This window comes from Lagopus muta, chromosome 2 (genome assembly GCF_023343835.1).
Source record: "Lagopus muta isolate bLagMut1 chromosome 2, bLagMut1 primary, whole genome shotgun sequence".
NCBI lineage: Eukaryota > Metazoa > Chordata > Aves > Galliformes > Phasianidae > Lagopus > Lagopus muta.
Window position 1 is genome coordinate 19850886 of NC_064434.1, and position 20446 is coordinate 19871331.

Sequence of the window (20446 nt, forward strand, 5' to 3'; positions counted from 1 at the left end):
GTGGTATGGGACTGTATAAGAATTTCCTTAATTGCAAGAACAAATTTTTAGTGAACAATGCTCATAATTTATGAAGCTGAAGGAAAATTTCCCCCTCTAGAGGCTAATGCAAAGAACTGCTTATCTACTTCTAGTTAGGTATTGGCTTCAGCCTTGGGTAGTGACTAACTGAACCTGGATGCTTCCAAACACACCATCCTGTTCAATACAAGGAATTATATGCCAGTGTTTTTCAATGAGCTTATTGTCAAAGCTGTCTCCCATCTTTACCCACTGCAGCTGTGTGTCAACTCCACTTTCTCCTTTGTGAGCAGCCCTTTTTACTTCTTTCGTATTCCCCTTTCGTGAGGGGCCAGACTTCACCTTACTTTTGGTTCATAGAAAATATATGGTTTGCTGAATTCATGGTCCATGCACTCTGCACCTCCACAACAGCTCCAGAGCGCTGAGGTCCATTTATGGGACTGTAGTGAAAAAAGATTGAGCCCAACTAGGGAATCTTAGCAAAGCAGAGGCATTCAGCTTCCATTGGCAATATATCTGAATCACTTAGAGGCAGGAAGAAAACTTTCTTTTTTTTTTTTTTTTTTTGAAAGAGCATAAATTAGAACCCATTTAACTTCTCCTAACCTTTATGAGCAGGTACCAGTTCTCAGAGGTGGTTTCATCATCTCGCTGACAGTCGCATGGAGAGTCTTTAATGCCAAATGACTTAAATGCGTTCCTCGCTTTAAATGTTTTCTCTTGTACCTTAAAAATTGTCCTTCCATTTCTCTGGTGTTAGCACTCTGCCGACGCCTGTCAGCGGTGTCACTGCAGAAAGCAACTGTACTGTGCTTTGGCATTTTGCTGTAAGCACAGCGCTGAGGGCCCCGTGCAAGTAGAAGTCAAAGGTTGTGTGCTGGATTATTGTGCAGTGTCCTTTTTTTTTTTTTTTTTTTTTTTTTTTTTAATAGGAAGAACAGAGCCCTGGAGGCAAGGCATAGACAGGACTTCATCTTTGCTAATCAGCTCTAAGAAAAAACAATTAGCTTATTGGCATGAAAAGCTTGTGCCATCTCCAATGTCTGTTGCCCTAAGCTAATGAAATCACTGCGGCATACCAGAGATGCAGCTTGCTGAGAAGCACATCCTCTTTCCTCTTTAAAAATTATACCATGTAGCATAAGTGGAAATCAACTTTTTCTTTAAATCACCATTTTTTCTACTTAGATAAATTAATTATAGTATGAATCAGGTAGATATTGCATGAACATAATTCATTGCTAATCGCTACTGTGGACATGGCAGCTATTTTTCCCTAAAAAGGAGGTAGAAATGTGTTGCATTTCATGTGCTTCATTTTTATCTCATATTCCCGCTCTTTGCTTAGAAAGTCTCATTTATGACAATACAAGTGAATGCTACAAAATCAGGGCAATTCATAGGATAAATAGAATGGAGGAAAATTGGATTCCACTTGACCAACTTTACTTAATTGAAAATCAGTTCAAAATCTGCCAAGTCCTCTGAACAATAACAGAAAATGTTGAGTTCTCTCCTGCTTTTTGAATCTAAAGAAAAGTAGAAGCAATCCTATGGCAGAGCCTGAATACTGCAGTTGTTTCAGCCACAGCAAAGGTTTCATTCCAGTGTAACTGCAGTAACTGCACATATTGAAGTCTAGCAGGGAAATGCTGCACACTGTATTTATCTTTCTATGGGAAATTCTACATGGCCTGCCTGTGCTTTGTCTGCTCATATCACTGTTACTGAAATGTAGTGATGGAATTGGGCCATGCGGATCGTGATTTGTGAGTACAAAACCCTGTAAACTTCCTTAGTTTTTGCTAATAAAGTAGCTTTAATTTAAAAGTTCTCACACAGGACATGTGCTTTTTTTTTTCACCCAGTGTATGTTGATTTGTAAGAAAACAAACACATCCACCATTCATATTTTCAGCTTAACATGTAGTGTTATACAGTAGTGCCGCTTTATGCTGAGACAAGAGCCACACCAATTTATCTGCATTGTTTTCAGAACAGTATTTTTACAGTAGTCTCAGCTGCAAGTCTCAAACTGTACATGCACGCTTGAGAAATAAATCCCACTTTTTTGTTGTTTTTCTTTTAAATCTAAAGCCTTCTGAAGAAGGCTTTTTTTTTCTTCTCATGTTCTTTTTCTTGAATTCGCATAAGGACACTTGCATCAGTAAAATGACACAGAGCAGATGTTCTCAAACACATTAGTGCAGTGGCAGGATGTGCAGCCACAGCATGTGCACAGTGACAGCAGTTTGGGCAATTCCAGTATTACGAGGTTGTTTGGGATGATTCAGATTTGTGGATGTTGGATGCATTCAGTCTCAGTGCTTGCAGAGAGCAGTCCCTGCACAGCTAGATATTGCCTTTATGCATAGTGTGCGTTTGGGGGGGCAGCGGGTTAAGAGGCTACAACGTGATTTTATCTCAGGTTCTAGAAATAAAAGTGCTGAGATTTGTTCTTGCTGCTGTCGCTCGGGATAAAGTTTGATGTGATAATGCTCTTGACCCCACGTAGAGTGTTAAACAATGTGTTGTGTTGTGGAATCATAGAATATCTGAAGTTGAAAAGTACCCATAAGGGTCATGAAGTCCAACTCCATGCTTCACACAGGACCAACCCAAAATCCTGTGCATGAGAGCATTGTCCGAATGCTTTTTGAACTCCAGCAGCTCGATGCCATGACCACTGCCCTGGGCAGCTTGTGCCAGTGCCCAAACACACTTCCAGTAAAGAGCCTTTTCCTGATATCCCACCTGCGTTCACTATCTTGGATTTTGGAAAGCCATTCTATCTCATTTGTCACATCTTAGGTTGTTCTTCCCCATGTTTGCTTATGATATTGAGCATATTCTTAGTCGTCAGGAAATTTTTCTCCTTTGAACAGGTATAAATTACTGGAGCCAAGAACACTTTCCTCTTGCCTTCCACTAGGAGAAGCTACCCATCAAAGGATTCATTGGTAGATGCTTCCCCACTGATATTTACAATCATTAATTGCATTACAGGAAATTTAGAATTTCTGTGGAATCAGTCAATAACTAAGAATATGTATCTGTTCATGGTTGCAATCAGGAAATAATTATTTTTAAGATAAATGAATTTAAAAATGCTTCTATAAAATGCCTAGATTGCAAGCTACTTTTTTCTAGGTATTGCTAACGTATGTTTATGGTACTCAGTGTCAGCAGGAGTACCCTCAGTTCTCTTTTCCTTTGCACTTGTGTTTTTAAAACAGATGATTTTTTAAGAAATCCAAAGAAATGAGCATTGGAATAGACAAAATGAGATCTTATTTTTGACAGTCAGGATAGAAAATCTTCCATTAAAAATGCTATGATTTAAAAAGCATCCTGCAGATTTTTTTTATTGATCATACGTCCAAACTGAGAACAAATGCTTATACTCAAAGTATAAGCTTCAGAAAGGAGTTGTGCATTTAAAAAAATATAAAACTGTAAAAAATAATTGTTTGTCTTATAATAGTAAAAGAAACTTCTTTTAGTGTTCAAAACTTTCATCTTTAGCTTTGTACAAAATGATGGAGAGGGAAAACAGTATAATGCAATGCTGAGTATAATATCTTTGTTTTCCATATCTTTGATTCAAATTTGATATTAGTAATAATGTCATATTTGGTGCCAGGTTTGTCTTCAGTTTGTTTTTTAATATTAAATTAAAGATGATTTTTTCACTGTTTTAATTTCAGATTTGGATTCTCTAACAGGGCATGCATTTCCAGGTAAAGTGGACAGTTAGATTAGATTTTATTTGTGTGTCTTAAATTGCTTTTTTCATTTTATTGGGAGGGGGGGGTGGGATTAAAATTTAATCCGCGTGATTCTTACAGCATTTTGTTACATGTCAAAATTGTGCTGTTAGTTATTTCACATTATAGATAATTGAAGAAGAAATAGCTATTGCATGCACTAGTTGAGAAAGGTAGAATTAAAAGCCTGCTTTAAATATTAACTACAATATCTTTGATATTAAACCAACCAAGAGAGTAAAAGCATTGATCCAAAATGTCAAATCCTAATGAAAATATTATTCTATTCAAACTCACACATGATTCTGAGAAGAAAAATAAAAGCACCCTATAGTGGCTAAGGTTCAAGAATTATGACAGTTATCTGTTCTCTTGTTACAATTATATAGGAAATGGATTTTGAACAATAAGAAAATCATTTTCGGAAGAGAATTAAGAATGAAAGAGAACACAATTATGTTAATTATGTCATTTTTTATGCTGCATGGAAATTAACTTTAAAAGCAGGCCACTTGATTAATTAAAACCTGTTGATTCTTGCAGCTATAGTAATGTAACAATTCAAAACTTTTGAGTTGGGGAGTTATTCAGCAGAAATATAAGAGAGGAGAATTTGATGCTTAGTAATCATGTGAATTTCTGTGTTTCCCAAGTCAAAGTTTTGGATCAGTAAGAACATAGATGAGCACTCTGTGATAAGGCAAATCTCTTACATTTTGCAAACATGCAGATGCTTTCTCTAATCAAAATCCTCTCTTGAATTTTTCTTTTAATTAACAGGTTGTATAAGCTAAAGCATAATTTTCTGTTCCCAAAGAGCTTTCTAAACACAATTTTGTGATGGTATTTGTTATTATAAATGTACTGATCTTTGTTATGTAATTGGCTTCTCATTTATCTACTGCATAATATGATATTCCTCCTTACATTGTCCTTTAAAGCAGTATTCTTTACAATTCTTGTGACAGTAGCTTCACTTCAGGTTTTCCAAATGTTTCTGTGTTGCCAGCTTTGGATATGATGTAGGAATCTCAGTAGAAAAAATAATATTAAAAAAAAAAAAAGAAAAAAAAAGAAAAAAAAAAAAAGATTAGAAGTTCATCGTGGAATTTGTTTGCAGCATGGAGCAGATCTGAGTACAGTCTGTCAGGGCTGTTTATACTCAAATACAGCAACAGTCCAAGCGATGTCTGTCCAAAAAGTCAAACACTCCAAGTGCAGATTTTGCCATTTTCGTCCTAGATGAGGAGACTTTCTTTGAGTAGTCTGGTTTGATATGAGTCAGAATTTTCATGTGATAATGTACTGCTTAGCACAGACATTGTGTATATCTGATTTTCATGATTGCTGTCAGATATATGCATGCATCACCGAGAGGGACATGGAGAGGAGCAGCATCAGTGTATCTTTTTTTTTCACTCTTTTTTAAAATTGAGTCTGCTTTCTTTCTTTTTTCTTTTTTTCTTTTTTTCTTTTTTTCTTTTAACATAAGTATTTTATGGTGCTAGATAGTGCTATCGTGGTATGTCTGATTCTTAGTTTGAAATATGGCAATCCTAACATAGCAATCATCACCGATTCTGACAACGGAGCCTTACGCTAATGTGAATGCTATAGAATTATGGGAAAGAGAAATCGTCTTTATTCTATGTAGAAGATGTCCTGAATTACAGGACGGGTGAATTATATTGCTGTATTGTATTCCAGGCTTAGCTGTGCATAGCTCCATCAAATGGCCCATTGGTTAGCACAGACAGAAAAATCTTTGAATCATACTCATTGTCAAGGGGATGTAGAAGAATAGTATAGGTATCTGCAAAGAACAAAACCCTGGGAACATGGGGTTTGGCTTAAATAGATGCTCATTTGGAGACTCACAGAGTGAAGATGCCACTGTGCAACTCACAGAAATCACTAGAAGAACCATTTCTCATTTTTTCCTTTTTTTAACAGACTTGCTCTTTTCACACAAAGCTGTGATGACAGCAGAATGTCCTGTCTTGTCTTCAACTTTACTAGCACTTAATAATTAAGTCAGTATTCTGCTATATCCCAAGTCATAACAGTATTCTGCTATTATATTGAAGGTTTTATAGTTACAGATGTAACTAAGTTAAATGCCAAAAGGGATGCTTGGGTGTCTAGTTATAAAAGAAATCAGACAACTAAATCCATCCTGCCACTCATACATAAATATTATAATTAGTTAGGCATGTTAGTTTTCAGGAGAGAGAAGGAATCAAGGTGCTACTTTGATATCAATGAGTTAATTAGATGAGATATGCCCAGGTGATCCTAGTATATTAATGCATGATTTGGATCTCACACTGAACAAACAAAACAAATCCAGTGAGTTTTCTGTTTATCTCATCTTTGCTCCCTGTGAGCCCATCCAGCAAGATTGATTAACAAAACCTCTATGAATGTGGTGAGCCAGTAGTTTTCCATCTGACCCTCTGCCAGTGCCCTGCAGGGGCCAAGCATGTGGAGACTCCTTTCCAGAAATCACGTAGTTGCAGCAGTGCGGTGCAGAAGGGAATGAGTGCCAGTCCCTTTGCTGGGCACACAAATCAAACCTGGTTCAGCAGTGACCTGATCACACAGTTCCCAGTTCGGAAGGGGTTTGCATCCAAGTGGCTTCAAACTCAGAGAAAGAGAGCTTGCATTAGGATATGACTGCTCAGACTAAGGAAAAGTACTTCCCTTTCACCTCTGTCCTTAATATCAACTTTCTCTGTGCTTTATGTAGATGTGGGAAATCTCTGTTACTTCAGAGACAGACCAGAACATAAATCAAACCAAGATGTATGTTTTTATGTCAAAGGAAAAATAAATTCTTTATAACCCTTGCAGTTGATCGGCTGAAACCCTAAAGTATGAGATTTGATTATAGTCATTGTCTTAATGCAGAGCTGCAAGTGTTATGGGCATGTTGAGAACTTCCAGAAGCTGGATTAAAGCATCTCTTTTACAATGATATCTATTCTCGTCCTAAAGCTCCAAGCAATGGCGAGTCCACCAGCTCCCCTGGTAAGCCGTTCCAATATTTAATTACCCTTAGCGCTAGGAGATTGAAATGTTGTGGAAAGGTTGCATTTGTCTAATTTCAGTTGCCAGTCTTCCTACTGCTATGCTTTTGTCCATAAGACTGAAAAGTCTACTTTTCCCAGATATGTTTTTTTGTCTATGAAAAACTGATTATTTGCAGTGACCTGCTGAAAAGCCTCTGTGCACAGACGCTTGTGCACTTTTTATGGCTGTGCCACCTGGCCTGATGAAGTTTCTGACCTGCAATACTTGCTTCATCCATTTCTTAAACTCAGCACAATTTCAACACCCCTACTACAACTAAAAATTTATACGTACCAATCAAGGCACCTTTCAACTCTTGCTTTGGTAAGTTGGATATGTTGTCCTCTTCAATTCTCACACTGTAAGACTGTTTTTCTGATAGCTGCCACAGGAACTTCATATTTTTTTTAAACCTATGAAAACTGTAGAGAGTCTGTTCATGTAGAAATTTTGGAAATGCTGTGTATAGAATCAAAGTCATTTCTTTTTTAGCATAACACCTCCTTCCTCTCTCCACTTTGTAAGCATTTATGTACAGTTTTGAATTGCCAGATCAGGTTGCAATGGCTGTCTGTGTCAAGCAATCCAAACAGTGATCCCAAAATGTAGCTGATTGACTAGGAATGAATGATTTCCCCTTTTTAGATGGAGGAATGTGTCTAACAGCTGAGATCCAAGTTGCGTTGGAATGCTTATTGCTGCAGTACATGAAATCAAACTTTTTTTCCAATCTGCTGATACCTGTGGGATCACCACCCAGTTTGGGGTGATCATTGTCCCAAAGAGGAAGGAGGAAAAGCCATGTGTCTCTTGGGAGCAGGATAAAAAAAAATGGCTGAGAGTTCATAGCATGTCATACAAACTCTTACCCTAATTTTCATGATCCTGCTAAAAAGAAAATATGGTGCTGTTTACTCTGACCAAAGGCACAGTAGTGCATTTCCTGTGTTCTTACCAAACTACTCAGGTAATTACATTCTTAATCCCATCAGTGCTTTCATGGCAGAACAATGAGAGATCTGATGTTTGGGGTTATGTATCTGGATAATAAATGTGCCACCAAAGCAGCTAATTGGAGCAGAATCTCAGATGCTGTGGGTCTAACCAAAGTCCTTTGTCACCACATTTTCCATGTCTTTTGTTTGCCTGCTTTAAAACCCATTTTGGTGGTGACAGCTTGTCCAGACTGTGTCAGTAGTGTGTCCAAAGCAATCATTTGCTTTCTTTAAAACATTTTTTCAGAAGTATTGAGGAAGAGACACATTTTAGGGATCCAGTTCGTACTTGAAGAATAAGATACATTGTATTAAAGTCTTTGAATAAGGACAAAAAGTATAGTAAATACCAAGGTCAATGTGAGGGATCATTGACTTGCAGGGGAAGGTCCTTGGAAGTGGATGGCTCACTCAGAGTGTGTTGTAGAATTACAGTTCTTGTGCTCCTTTTCTGAGCAATAGGCTAGTTCCTTAGGTGAAATGGAGAATGGCTCTATCCTCTTGTAGACAGAGGCAGCAATAGCTATTATTAAATTGCTGAAGTTTGCATTTCAGGTCTGTTATTTTTTTTCACTCACACTCAGATGTGAACTCAGGCCCTTGAAACTGCAAACACTCTGAGGTATTAATTGCTTCACTGAGTTATGCTCTAATTCATAAACATCCGTGTATCTAACATCTTGTGTTAACTCAATGTGTTAAGAATATGTCTCTTAATAGATTATGAATAGGCACTCTGTGTAAAGGAAAATTAATAGTGGTTGTCTGAATTGCTTTACATTGGTTGTGAATTCAGCCCATGGATTCATATTCTGAATCACATATGTATTAAGTGGGTGCCAGGTGAGTTAGGAATCTTCAGTAGGTAGTCAAAATGTGCCTTCTACCTCTGTTGTATTTTATTTTAATTCTACTTTAATATGTCTGGACTGTTTTCTCCTTTTCTTACTATCATTCCTAACTACAGCATCCAAATTCTTCAGTACAATGCATAGACTTTGGTTTCCATTGTGTGTATTATTGATGAATACTATTTTGTTGCAATTCACCTGAATAGGCTTGAAGTTTTGTGAAATACCTCAGAACCAAAACCATGGCTGTCTATTTATTCTACCAGTTCTTCATTACAAGCAATGTAATGCAAGATCTCAACTTCAAAATGTTTTGTTTTTCTTTTCCTTTTGAAAGTCATTTAGTATTCTGGGGAAAACAATGTTGTCTCCAACTCTGTTGTAGACCCAGGGTAGAGCCAAACAGAATTAGCATTCTCAGGTCTTTGCATAGTAGCTGGAGTTATGGTAGGAATTTGGCACACGCAGTCATGTAGAAAGTGTTTACAGAAAGAGGGTCTCAGATGCTAATCGAGTGTGAACCATTCTAATCCCTGAGTGTGTCTAATCAAGGAAGTTGGTTGGTGACCTGCTCGTTTTCCAGAAGTAACGCTTTGACCACATAATGAGCATCATTTCACAGGTTAGTTAATTGCCTAGTGAACTGTGCACTTTCCTATTCACAGATTTGCCAGGTCTAAAAGTTAAATGGACATCTCATTCATTATACCGGTTCTGGGGCTTTGTGGCTGAAATCAAAGTTTATCTGAAAGTGTCTACTCAGCCATATTATTTGCGGTTACTTAGCATTGTTAGAAGTGCAGAAAGTCCTTAGCTTGTTTATCCTTTTTTTCTGCCCTTGCCCAAAGCATGTTTAAGATTGGGCAGAATATTAATGAAGAACGGGTGTTTTAGAACAAATAACACTGAACAGAGTTTAGTCCAAGAGTATCAACAACAGAATATCAAAGTTCAGTGTTATTTGATTAGAGGTGGCAGATCTTTAAAGAACAAATTTGGAGAAATTACTCTTTCAGAGATGCTTTAGGCCAGCTGTCTTCTTGATTTTGCCCAGGGAGTTGTCTGCTCATGGAATTGAAGGCTGGCTGAATGATTTTTTTTTCCCCTAACCTTTCTACTGAACTTTGTTGCCACTAATTTTGATTTGCATCATGTTCATAAAGAGCAAAATATTTCAGCTTGAATACATATGTATAAATATATTCGTGCTGAATACAATCTCAATTAAAAAGAAATAAAATGAAAGCTAGTAAGCCATAGGGGGATGGAATACAATGAGTTAGTAAACTAACAAAAAAGTCATCCACAGTTGAGTTCCCTCTGATCTTCCTGTTTTCTCAGAATCAGGGGATGGTTTCACAAACAAGAAATAAGCCTTCTTTCATCTGTTACATTATATCTCCTAGAGCTCTTATCTGGCCTCATTAACAGAACTAAAGAACAGAACTAAACACTTAAGCCCCTCGACTGTCTATTCTCAAGTGAAAATGGTGAGAAGAAGGCTCATGTGTGCACTGTCCTTCTGTTGCCTTCAGCCTGGAGTAGGATTTAGCAGTGCATAGTCCAGCAGGCTGCCAGACGAACCTGCTGGTAGGAAACCAGCCATTCCATTTGGTAAGTGAATTCGCACAGGGAAGGGAAAGATAAAAGTATATTTCACATTGATCTAAATTTCTTTGGACATTTTTATCTGTTTCCAGGCCCCTTCAGTTTTCGAGTCCAAATGAGCTGATGATTTCCCTGCTGGGTAGCTCTGGACTTGGCCCCTTATGGGTGGTGGGCAGAGGCTTGTAGGTCACTGATCAAGCCTTTCCTGGGATTGGAGCAGCTGGGCTGTGTACAGCACTGTCATGTCCTGCTCCAGACTGTGGACTCCTATCCATAGATCTAATAAATAAATAAATAAATAAATAAAAATAAAATGGTTAATTATGCAGGAATTTGACAGTTGTACAGATTTCATTTCATTACTTGAAGATTGCTTTCTATGTCCTCAGTTTCACCTGTTTGATTTTCTCTTCGGTATAGATAAAAAGGCATGTGAAAAGTACACTAACGTTTCTGGAAGGTAGTTTCAGAATTAGTAGGAGCTATATGCACATTCTTGAAAATGAGGAGTTTCACAGAGACATAAGCCGCAGGTGCTTTGTCATATGCATTTATTTTAGTCTTTAGATTTACTTGAACTCATTTGTTTGGTTCTTCACTGTTTCATATTTTTTACTGTGTGAGAACTGTGTGAGTAACCATAGGTGTAGATGTTCAGGTAACTACATACATTTCATTACTTCGCCATTTCTATAACATTCTTCTTTATGAGATCTATACAGTTCTTGATTATGTTTAATATCAAGTTAAGGGTTTAATTTTCAGTTGTGCTTTTAATTTATTCTTTTTAAAAATATGTTATTAACAATTGCTTTAACTCCTCTGGGGTGCTTCATGTTAAGGGTAAAAGATGAATCAGAGTAATTATATACCACATTCGTTACCACCAAACAGAATTAAAAGAGAACAAAAAGAAGAAAAAAAGAAGAAAAAATAGATGTGGACTCTGCCTACCAGTTACTGCAGAGATTTATGATGTATCTCTGGTTTACAAATACATGAATTCATGACTTGATTCTTTTTTAATTAAACATTTTCTTCTAGAAAAAAAAAAAAAAAGAAAGAAACATAATTACTTGAGAGCTGCAAGGGCAACAGTAATTATGACATTGGGCTTGTCACATTATCCTGAAGAGTCTATTAAGGCAGTGATTTTTCTAATCTGTCATTCAACTATTCTTGCTATGTGTTTAGCCTGTGATGCTGCTGGAAATTGTTGTGAACCTATTATGCTGCAGAACATTTTAAATAGCCCCAGCACTTCATAATGTTAAGAGAAACAGGTCAAATGAAAGCTGAAGTATTCAAGTCTCCAAAAAGAAATATATTCGGCGTTTAAAACTAATTCCATCGTCTACAAGAAATCACATGAAGAAAGTTATTAAATTGGAATTATAGCCATAGGCAAATCCTTAAGGAGGATAATTTAGATTGTGAATTGAAAAGAGGACAACCATGTTGGCTCAAGGCATAAATTTGACATTAATCTGCCAAAATGTGGAGTTTTTATAGATTTTGACAGATCTATGAAGTACTGTGCATAGCTATTGAGCTTTCCATTGTAGTTGCTATTAAAAGACATCTAGTTCCAATTTTGCACTAGGCTCTGCATTTCTGAGAAAAGCAGTTTGCTGTTTTCTCCATCATGCCCAGGAAGTAATAAGAATTGTCATAAGGCTGAAACAGAAGTCTGACAATCACAAGTTAAAGCTCAACTTCTTGTGATCCTCACTTAAAACTTTTCTCCTTTAATTTTCTTATTTTCATTCTGTGGACAAAACAGCTTTTTTCACAGCTAAAATGAGAGTAGTTTAGCTTGTAGATTCTAAACAGCTTGGAAAGTTTCAGGTGGTAGCTGCTGAAAATAGTCAAGTATGAAGCACTGCGATGATGTTTCTAATTACCAACCATTACATACTTTTAAGTTCTGCTCCCTAGTTCCATGTTCAGGCCATCCGTAAGCAGCTGAAGGTTTTGCTGAGAGTTCTTTACAAACTGAACAGTTCATGTCAGTACACATTGTTCTTCGATATGCATCTGTTTTCTTGGGACACCATATGAATCATGGCCATTACAGTCCTCAGTTACCAATTAGTGATGTAGCAAAAGCATCTTTATGAATTTTAGTTGTTAATGTACACAGCAAGGTAGATTTTAAAATAGTAGTTCAATACTGTAGTTCTGAAATGGTTGCATAAATTGAAATGGCATTGCTCAGAGAAATAAAATTTTTAATTTTTGAAATTGTTAATTATATTTTTGACATTTATTTAAGACCACGAGTTTTTAAATACTTTCATAATTAGAACTCAGCTGTGAACTACTGTATTGCATAGACTACCAGTGAGGTATTTCATTGCTGTTACAAAATTTTTAACAATAAGCCATAATACTATATAAACTTCTTCTGAAATGATTAAATAGTATTCAAATGTCAGATACTGCCACAAATTAACATGATGTTGAATTTAATTTTTTTTTACTTTTGACATTTTTTTCTGTTTCAGTTAGTATTTTTCCTTATCTTTCTCTACCTAACGTGGTCATGATTCTTCTAACCAGAAATGTTAAATGCGATAGTGTGAGTCTTATCTATCAAGATCCATGACTTATACGTGACTGATTTTTAATGTAAGACTAAGCACTGACATTTAGTATGTAGACAGCGTTTTTGCAGTCTTGGTCATTACCATTTGATCAATTTTTGCAGAAATGGGATATTTACTATTTTTTTCTAGTTTGACAGGTGCAGTCAACCTGCCTGGCAGCTTAAGAACTTGGAATTTCTGGCATGAAATCTGTGACAGGAAATTGCAGAATCTGTGTATAGGACAATAAAAGCTGATACACTATTCGAGTAGCATAACCCAGTGCTCACTTATTTTATATGTTCAGCTGCAGGATAAAAATTCTATTGTAATAATTACTGTGGTAAGTGTAGTGCTTTTTACTTCTTTTATATCAGTCAAACATGGCATCATCAGAGTGCTGGATCATACACTCTTACTTGGTATTAAAGAATTAATAGGCAGGTTCTGTATATTTGTTTGGATGGCTGTGGAAGGAAGCAGAGGATTATTCCTCAATGTCATAACACCTTTGGAAAGGGTTGCCCAAGGAGGTTGTGGGTGCCCCGTCCATGGATGCATTCAAGGCAGGATGTGGCTCTGGGCAGCCTGGTCTGGTGGTTGGAGACCATGCACATAGCAGGGGGTTGAAACTAGATGATCATTGTGGTTCTTTTCAACTCAGGCCACTCTATGATTGTATGATTCTTTGTCTGGAAAAAGGCACATACTGTGTTATAGTTGGAAAAAACAAACCATATGAAAGAAAAACAGACAAACAGAAAAAAAAAAAAAAAAAAAAGAAAAGAAAAAAAAAAAACACCTGGCTGCCATGGCTACTTTGTGCAATTTTTTTTTAAGGTGAAGTTCATGAGTAGTGTCTGTTGTATTTCCCACAATGAGCCCCAAATTGCTGCTGTCAAACTTTTCTTCTCCCCACCCTCAGGACAGGAGATTCTGCTCCACCATCACCACTGCTTTTTTAGCTGCCACTATCAGCTCCTGTCTCTACTTCTTAACTCACCAAATGAGAAAATACCTTCAATCACATAAGTTATCTGCGTCCTTGTATCACGTACAATTAATTCTCACTTGTGAAGTTAACCACTTAGTGCTTTTACCTTCCATATATTTTTTGAGGAAGGAAGATATTTGAAGAGGTAAGTGCCTTGGGGCACTGCAATGGGCTCAGAACTGGAGAACTTCATTACAAAGTCTATCAAATGCAGTGGCCAATACAGCTTGCTTTCAAAAGCATCAGTTACCTGCAGACAGGTGGTGATTCACTTGCTGACATTGATTAGATCTCTCTTCCAGAAGGAATTCTTTCAGCCTTAGTGAGAAAATACCATGAGACATTATTCTTTGCAGTGTAAGGATTGCAGACTGGCAATGCTGACCTTCCTGTTAATACAAATTGACGGTCCCTAATCTTTCCACTTAAACTGCAGCTACTCAAGTATGAAATTTCAGGATACCTTTAATGAAAACGTAAGTTCTGGTGTCTCTTTTAAGTTATTTAATTTAAAACTGTAGACTTAGATATTTAAAAAAACACTTTGAAAAAAACCACATTATTCAGATTATTAGCGAGATTCACAGAACCGCTGGGGAAGCAAAAGGCTTGCGGCTATGGGAGTGTGTCAGCAGCATATTAAATTAGTAACTGTGTGTAGGCTCAATGCAAGGCTGAACAGGTGCCCCAGATATGTTGTGCTGACTCCATGCATTGAAGTGAGTCTTATTCTGGTAACTGAGAGGAGGAAGGAGAGAAAGAGGGAATCTGCCACTGAAAAAGCTTCAGTTCATTCCAGAAAGAAGCAGACTAGCCTAGAGGCAGGCCACTGTCAGATGGCTTTCACTGGATATCCTGCACCATAAGGAGAACTTGGTTACTACATGGTGGTTTGAGGGTGATAGAGGATGCTGTGAAATTCAGGTGAGAAGAGAAAGAAGCATTTTATTAGAGTGCATCTGAAAAGAAAGCTATACCTTCCTCAACAGGTTTCCAGTGTTTTGTCTGTATACCATGTCAGAGTTTTAGAAGAATTACTTTTGTATTATGTAAACAGAGATGACAATGAAGTCCCTAGAATGGAAAGCAGCTATGTAAGCTAAAATATGTTGCCTGTTGCTATGGGAACAGTAGCTCACAATTTTTTTTTTATATAAGCACTTCAGCTACAGTTTTTGTGATGTCTTATTCTAACAGAGAAACGCTTATATTTCATCCCACATCATTTTTTGCTCTTGTTGATGTTTTAAAAGCCGTATTGGGCAGTAATCCCCAGAATCAAATCCTGAAATAATATACCATCCACAGAAATATGTTTCATAATCATTAACTGATCAATTTTTTAATTATAACATAATTAGGAAGATACCAACCTTGAAACTGATTTGTCTCTCCATTAGTGATGGCTTAAACACATGTAGCTGCTGAAAAATATTGTTTATTCTGAATGATGTAATTAATACTCTGCCCATCTCCTATCCCCTTTCCATAATTTTTTGTTGCAAATTAAGATGTACTAAGCAATAATCAATATTAAAATAGGCTTCAGATGTGTAACTAATTCCCTTCTGAGTTTTAACCAAAACATAATTTCATATTACCCTACAGAACATTCTCACTGGATCCAGCCAAACATTATTTTTCCCTGCAGAGAATTACCTACATTCTTGTAACACACTTTCCACACTATGCAAGATACACAATCGCTGTTCATTTCTTATTCAATAAAAAAAGTGTTATATTTGTCTTGATATCAGAAAGTGGAATTTGGAGCTCATATTTTCCCCATGACATTATTTTATTAAATTATGTAGTTGCTAAATAAACAGAGGATTATCTGTCTGCAAGAGACAAGAAATAAGCCAAGCAAAACATATTTTGCCTGCATTAGTTAAGCATTGTGATCCAAGTAAAATAGATCAATATTATGAGAAGAAGGCAACTTTTTATGAGTATGGAGATGCATTCACTACCACATTTAAGATAAAAAATCCAGGAAGTGTTTTCTGCTTAAAAGGTATACTATTTTTCTGTCATCTTATTATGTGGAATAACCTCATTAAACAAAGCTTTTATCTTCTTTGAACAATAGTTCAAAGAACTATCATCTTCCATTTGCCTTGATAATTTTTCTTGTTGCTTCAGTTGTTGCTTTCAAGGCAAAGAAGCTCCAAAAACAAATGCATTTCTTGAGCAACTGAGTGGATAGCACTGACTCAGGAGTTGTACAGCGTACCGTCGAGAATTTTGCAGGTCATTGCTAGGATCTTCCTTAATAAACCAATTGGAAGTAATAAATACTGTTCTTCTTCTCACCTCTCCTGGATCAAACCTTCCTTTTCTCCTTGTAAGTCATCCAACCTCTTCTAGTGTAGGATTAGCTCATTCCTTCTGTGCACATCTGATCTGAATCCCATTTATATGCATTGAGGGGACCGTGCCATGCACTACCTGTGATTGCCTCTGCAGTGGGCCAGGGTCCCAGTGCCACATGGCCATCCACACAATTACAGTGCAGACGCCTTGGCGTGTTTCAGTAATAAAAGTACAGCAGGCATCTTTCTCAAAAAGCAGTTTTATTGCAGGCATCTTACATGTGGAAGGTGAAGACAAAGGTGAGGTGCTTTCAACAGCACAACACAAGCAAGAGCGGTGTTGTGTCAGCCTGTCTCAAGTCCAGCATGGTATCCCTGGCCCATTTCATTTACAAACATGAACAGAGCCTGTACTGATATTCCTGAGCAGCAGTGTGTACTTGGATTGACATATTCTCTCATTCTGATAACTGCAGTCATTTCTCATGTGGCCACCAGATAACTGAGATTTCCTTTTTTGGGTCTGCACAGAACTGAAGGGCAGTTCTTCCTCTGGTATACATTATTGGATTGAATCGAGTTATGACACTTGACAGCAACTCAGAAACTCGGCTATTTCTCTCCCACACGCACCAGGACGATAAACCTATTCATCCCCTGTGAAGCTTTCTACAGAAAGGAAAGGATCTAGCTCAAAATTGGATTGAGGATAGCTCAGAATAACCTCACGGCTTTTTTTAACGTAAGAGTTTTAAAGCCTTTCCCGTATTGTCTTGTAAACAGCTTTTCTTGCATGTTCCTGATTTTTCTCAATTATCCACTGATATTATTCAAGATGAAGAATAAATTTAATTCTCTGAAATGAAGCTGGGTTATTGTTCCATTTAAGAAGTTGGCAAAACTCCTGGGTCAGGATCTGCTTTCTGCCAAGGTGAATTATGACTGTGTTTGTTGATTGTCACAACTTTTTAATGATATTAGTGAACTTTGTGATTTGAATAGGTGCTATTTTGTTCACTTCTCATAAACTCTGAAAAGTTACAGAAAGTGTGTTCTTATTTTACTGTTTAAGTTCATATCTTGTCTGTGTTTTCTTGATCTCTTATTCTGTATTTTAGTCTTTAAAATATTGCGCAGTGTTTGCAAACCTTTTGCAAGCCTTTCCAGCAGTATGCAATAGGAAGTAGTTCTGCAAAAAGAGTTATGGAGATGATAAAGTGTATATTTTAATCTTGTTTATGTCTTCAAAGGCATTTTTTTATTTATTGAGAAGAAAGTACATTTTATAAACAGGAACTTTCTCAACTGGGTAACAAAATCTTACCTGATTTCCATAATGCAGCAAATCATTTTTTCTTGAAAGAGGGATGTGCTAAAAGCTTTTAGGTATGTTTATAGCTTTGTGGCTGAAGTCAAATCTATTTTTTCTTCAGTGCTGGATATGCAAAGAGTGCTAGAAAGGGTTTTGTTATGCTTGGACAAGATATAAATATAAGCTATTACCATCTTAGACTGTTTTCCTGGTAGCAGATAAATTCAAAAATGTACTTTTGAGTGAAAAATAGAAGTTTTACGAATCTGCAAAGGCTTCTGACCAGTACTGGTATAACTTCCTTCCAGACTGCAAAGGCAACTGCTATTATTCTCAAGCACTGATATAAAGTTTGCAGCTTTGTGAATTTCAATCACCATGTCTTGGCATGGAAGTGAGTATGAGAGTAGTTGGGGCAATCTACAGGATCTACCTTGGAGCAAGTAATTCAGCTCTGGAGGCTGTTTTTGTTATATTAGACAGTGGAGAATTATGGTCTGCAGCAGTACTGTGGTTGCAGAACATCTCACTTCTGAGTTTGCAGATCTGATTGTGAGCCCCAGTACAACCTACCCACGTGTAGGTGTGAGAGTGGGCAGTGGTCTTCCCTCTTTTCACACTCCAAGCTTTGAGTCATGTGGTAATGTGGGATGCTTGGTTTGCTCTGCATCTACCATCCTGGATGATCTGTGGGTGAGTGACTTCCCAGAGGAGCTTGGGGTGAGGAACGTTCATGGTGGAATGGATTAGGCTAACTCAGTTGGGTTAAAATCTATAAGATTAAAGTGCAGGAAGTACAAAGGACTGGTCATGGCCAGAGCAATGATTTCTTCTTGCTGCTCTGCCATGACCAGTGTGGAAATTTGCACTGTCAGCTGTCAAATCTGTGGCTCAATGAAGAACTCAGTTTGGAAGAGTAGGCAACAGGGATGGTATTTGGTTCCAAGTAGTGGTGACAAGTGTATCTGCTGCATGTAAGCATCTCATGTCAGTCTAGTTGTTCAAGGGTTGTTATATTTTATTATTTATTATTTTATTTTTGTCTGCACGTGCAGGATAAAATGTATTGGAAATCTGTTTTGTTTTCGTTTCTAGGAAAAAAAGAAGAAAATCAGTTGGGATTAAATGGAATGTAATTTTTTTTTCATGTTAAATAATTATTTATTGGGACTTTGACATGGCTCTGTGCTAAATATCTGCTTCTATGTTTGAGTTTCAAAGGTGACATTCATTTCACCTAACTATTTACACTGTAGGTGCCTCTGTTAAAAGTTGTTACCCCAGCCTTACTTTACATTAAATGGAGAAAAGCAAGCACTTTCAGGATATGATTCATCTGACCTATTTAAGATTTCTGTTTTAGGATTAGACGAATAGCACAATAAAAGTACTTTATCTCCACATTGACTATATATGGACTTAAAACTACTGAAATTCATTTAGGCAGTTGGATATTGTTCCTGTTGAGTCAAATAAGTATGCAAGAAAAGTTCAGGAAGTAAGGCTTATAAAGAACTTTAAATCATGTTGGCATTTTGGTAGAATTCATGTCAAGGAATATCCATCTAGTGTGGGTTTTTTTCTGAATGATAAGTGAAATGATTTTTCCATTGATCACTCTTAGTGAAAATTGTTAATTATTAGGTGTATAGGCAAGTTAATTAGAAATTAAATTAGAATAATTGGATTAACATTAGAATTATTTAGAATTAAATTAATTAGAATAATCGATTATCAAAAGAACCTGCACTAAACAAGTTCCTATTTGAACGAATAGAAATACTGAAGTCTTAATTTCCTATGAATTTGTGTTCTCTATCTGAATTTCCATCTCTTCCTTCTCTTTATTGCCCCATATAGCATCCCATACAGAAGCAATGCTAAAGCTAACTCAGAGCTAACTTAGTATTAACTGATACCCGTGTGCCAGCTGGGCACTAGGCTTCAGCCAGCTCTGGTATCATGGCTTAGTTCCACCTCAATGGTGACGGCTAACTTGCACTTCTCTCCTTTGCTCATTTTATGACTTTCACAAATAATCTGTGAATTCTGTTTCTCTTTTGGCTGAGTCCCTGACTTCCTTGAGTTAGTGAGAGACTGCAGACTGCCAGACAAATGGACCACCTGTGTGCACAAGCCAGATCCTCTTGTTATTCAATGCTAGAAGTACAAATAAGACATATAAATAAGACTACAAGAATAGTGGAAGGGCAGTTGTAGACTACAAGAATGCAGTGGAATATGAAGTACAAATACCCCTAAATTACTATTTACTTGAGACCTAACTCTTTATAAAACAGCACCATGGGTGTATTTGCAGACTGGAATCAATCAGCAGTCTTTTGCTCAGTGATCACTCTACCTGGCCTTACTCTCTTATTTCATGCTTTTTGTGATTTTCGTGCATAGCACATTTTAGCTACCCAGATGTGAGATCCTTTCCCACACGACACATTTGGCAGATCCATAGATGGATTAATAGTTATGACAGGATGGAAATGAAGTAATTTAGGTCTACTTAAAGTGACTGAGGCTGGCTTTTGCACTATATTTCATATTTCTTCTATATGTCTTTATGTATTTTAGTTATGCATGAATTCAAATTCATTCTGCTCATGCTCAGAGTTGATCACTCATGAACAAATTGCAGGGCATGTAGCTGTAATTACTGCACTACAGTATGGAGTTAAAGCTCTGCTGAGAACTGAGCTGTAGCCCAGTGCTGTGCTAATGACAGCCTGTATGGCTCTTCCACGGAAGCTGGCTTACACGGAATCATCAGAGCCTGTCTTTTTTGCAGAAAGACCCTCAGTACTGGTAATCTCATGTTGTATTTTACCTGCAGCTTGTGTGAAGGAAGAGCTGAGCCAGACATTAGTCTAACTAATAAGCCTTGCAGAAGCACAGGGTTCAGAAAACA

At 37.0% G+C, this 20446-nt stretch overlaps 1 protein-coding gene across 25 annotated transcripts in view; it reads left to right on the forward strand.

Moving 5' to 3' along the window:
* The window catches only part of DLGAP2 (DLG associated protein 2), a 459829-nt gene that overhangs the window by 292301 nt on the left and 147082 nt on the right, over positions 1 to 20446 (forward strand). For 10 of the 25 annotated variants that reach the window (XM_048936873.1, XM_048936878.1, XM_048936881.1 and 7 more), the window contains one exon: positions 3732 to 3764. The exons of 9 other annotated variants lie outside the window; for them this stretch is intronic. In XM_048936873.1, coding sequence (XP_048792830.1) covers positions 3732 to 3764 — 33 coding nt within the window. Of the gene's footprint in view, positions 1 to 3731; positions 3765 to 6701; positions 6822 to 18196; positions 18220 to 20446 lie in introns of those variants that run through there. 6 more of the 25 variants (XM_048936884.1, XM_048936886.1, XM_048936889.1 and 3 more) reach the window with 2 other exon arrangements.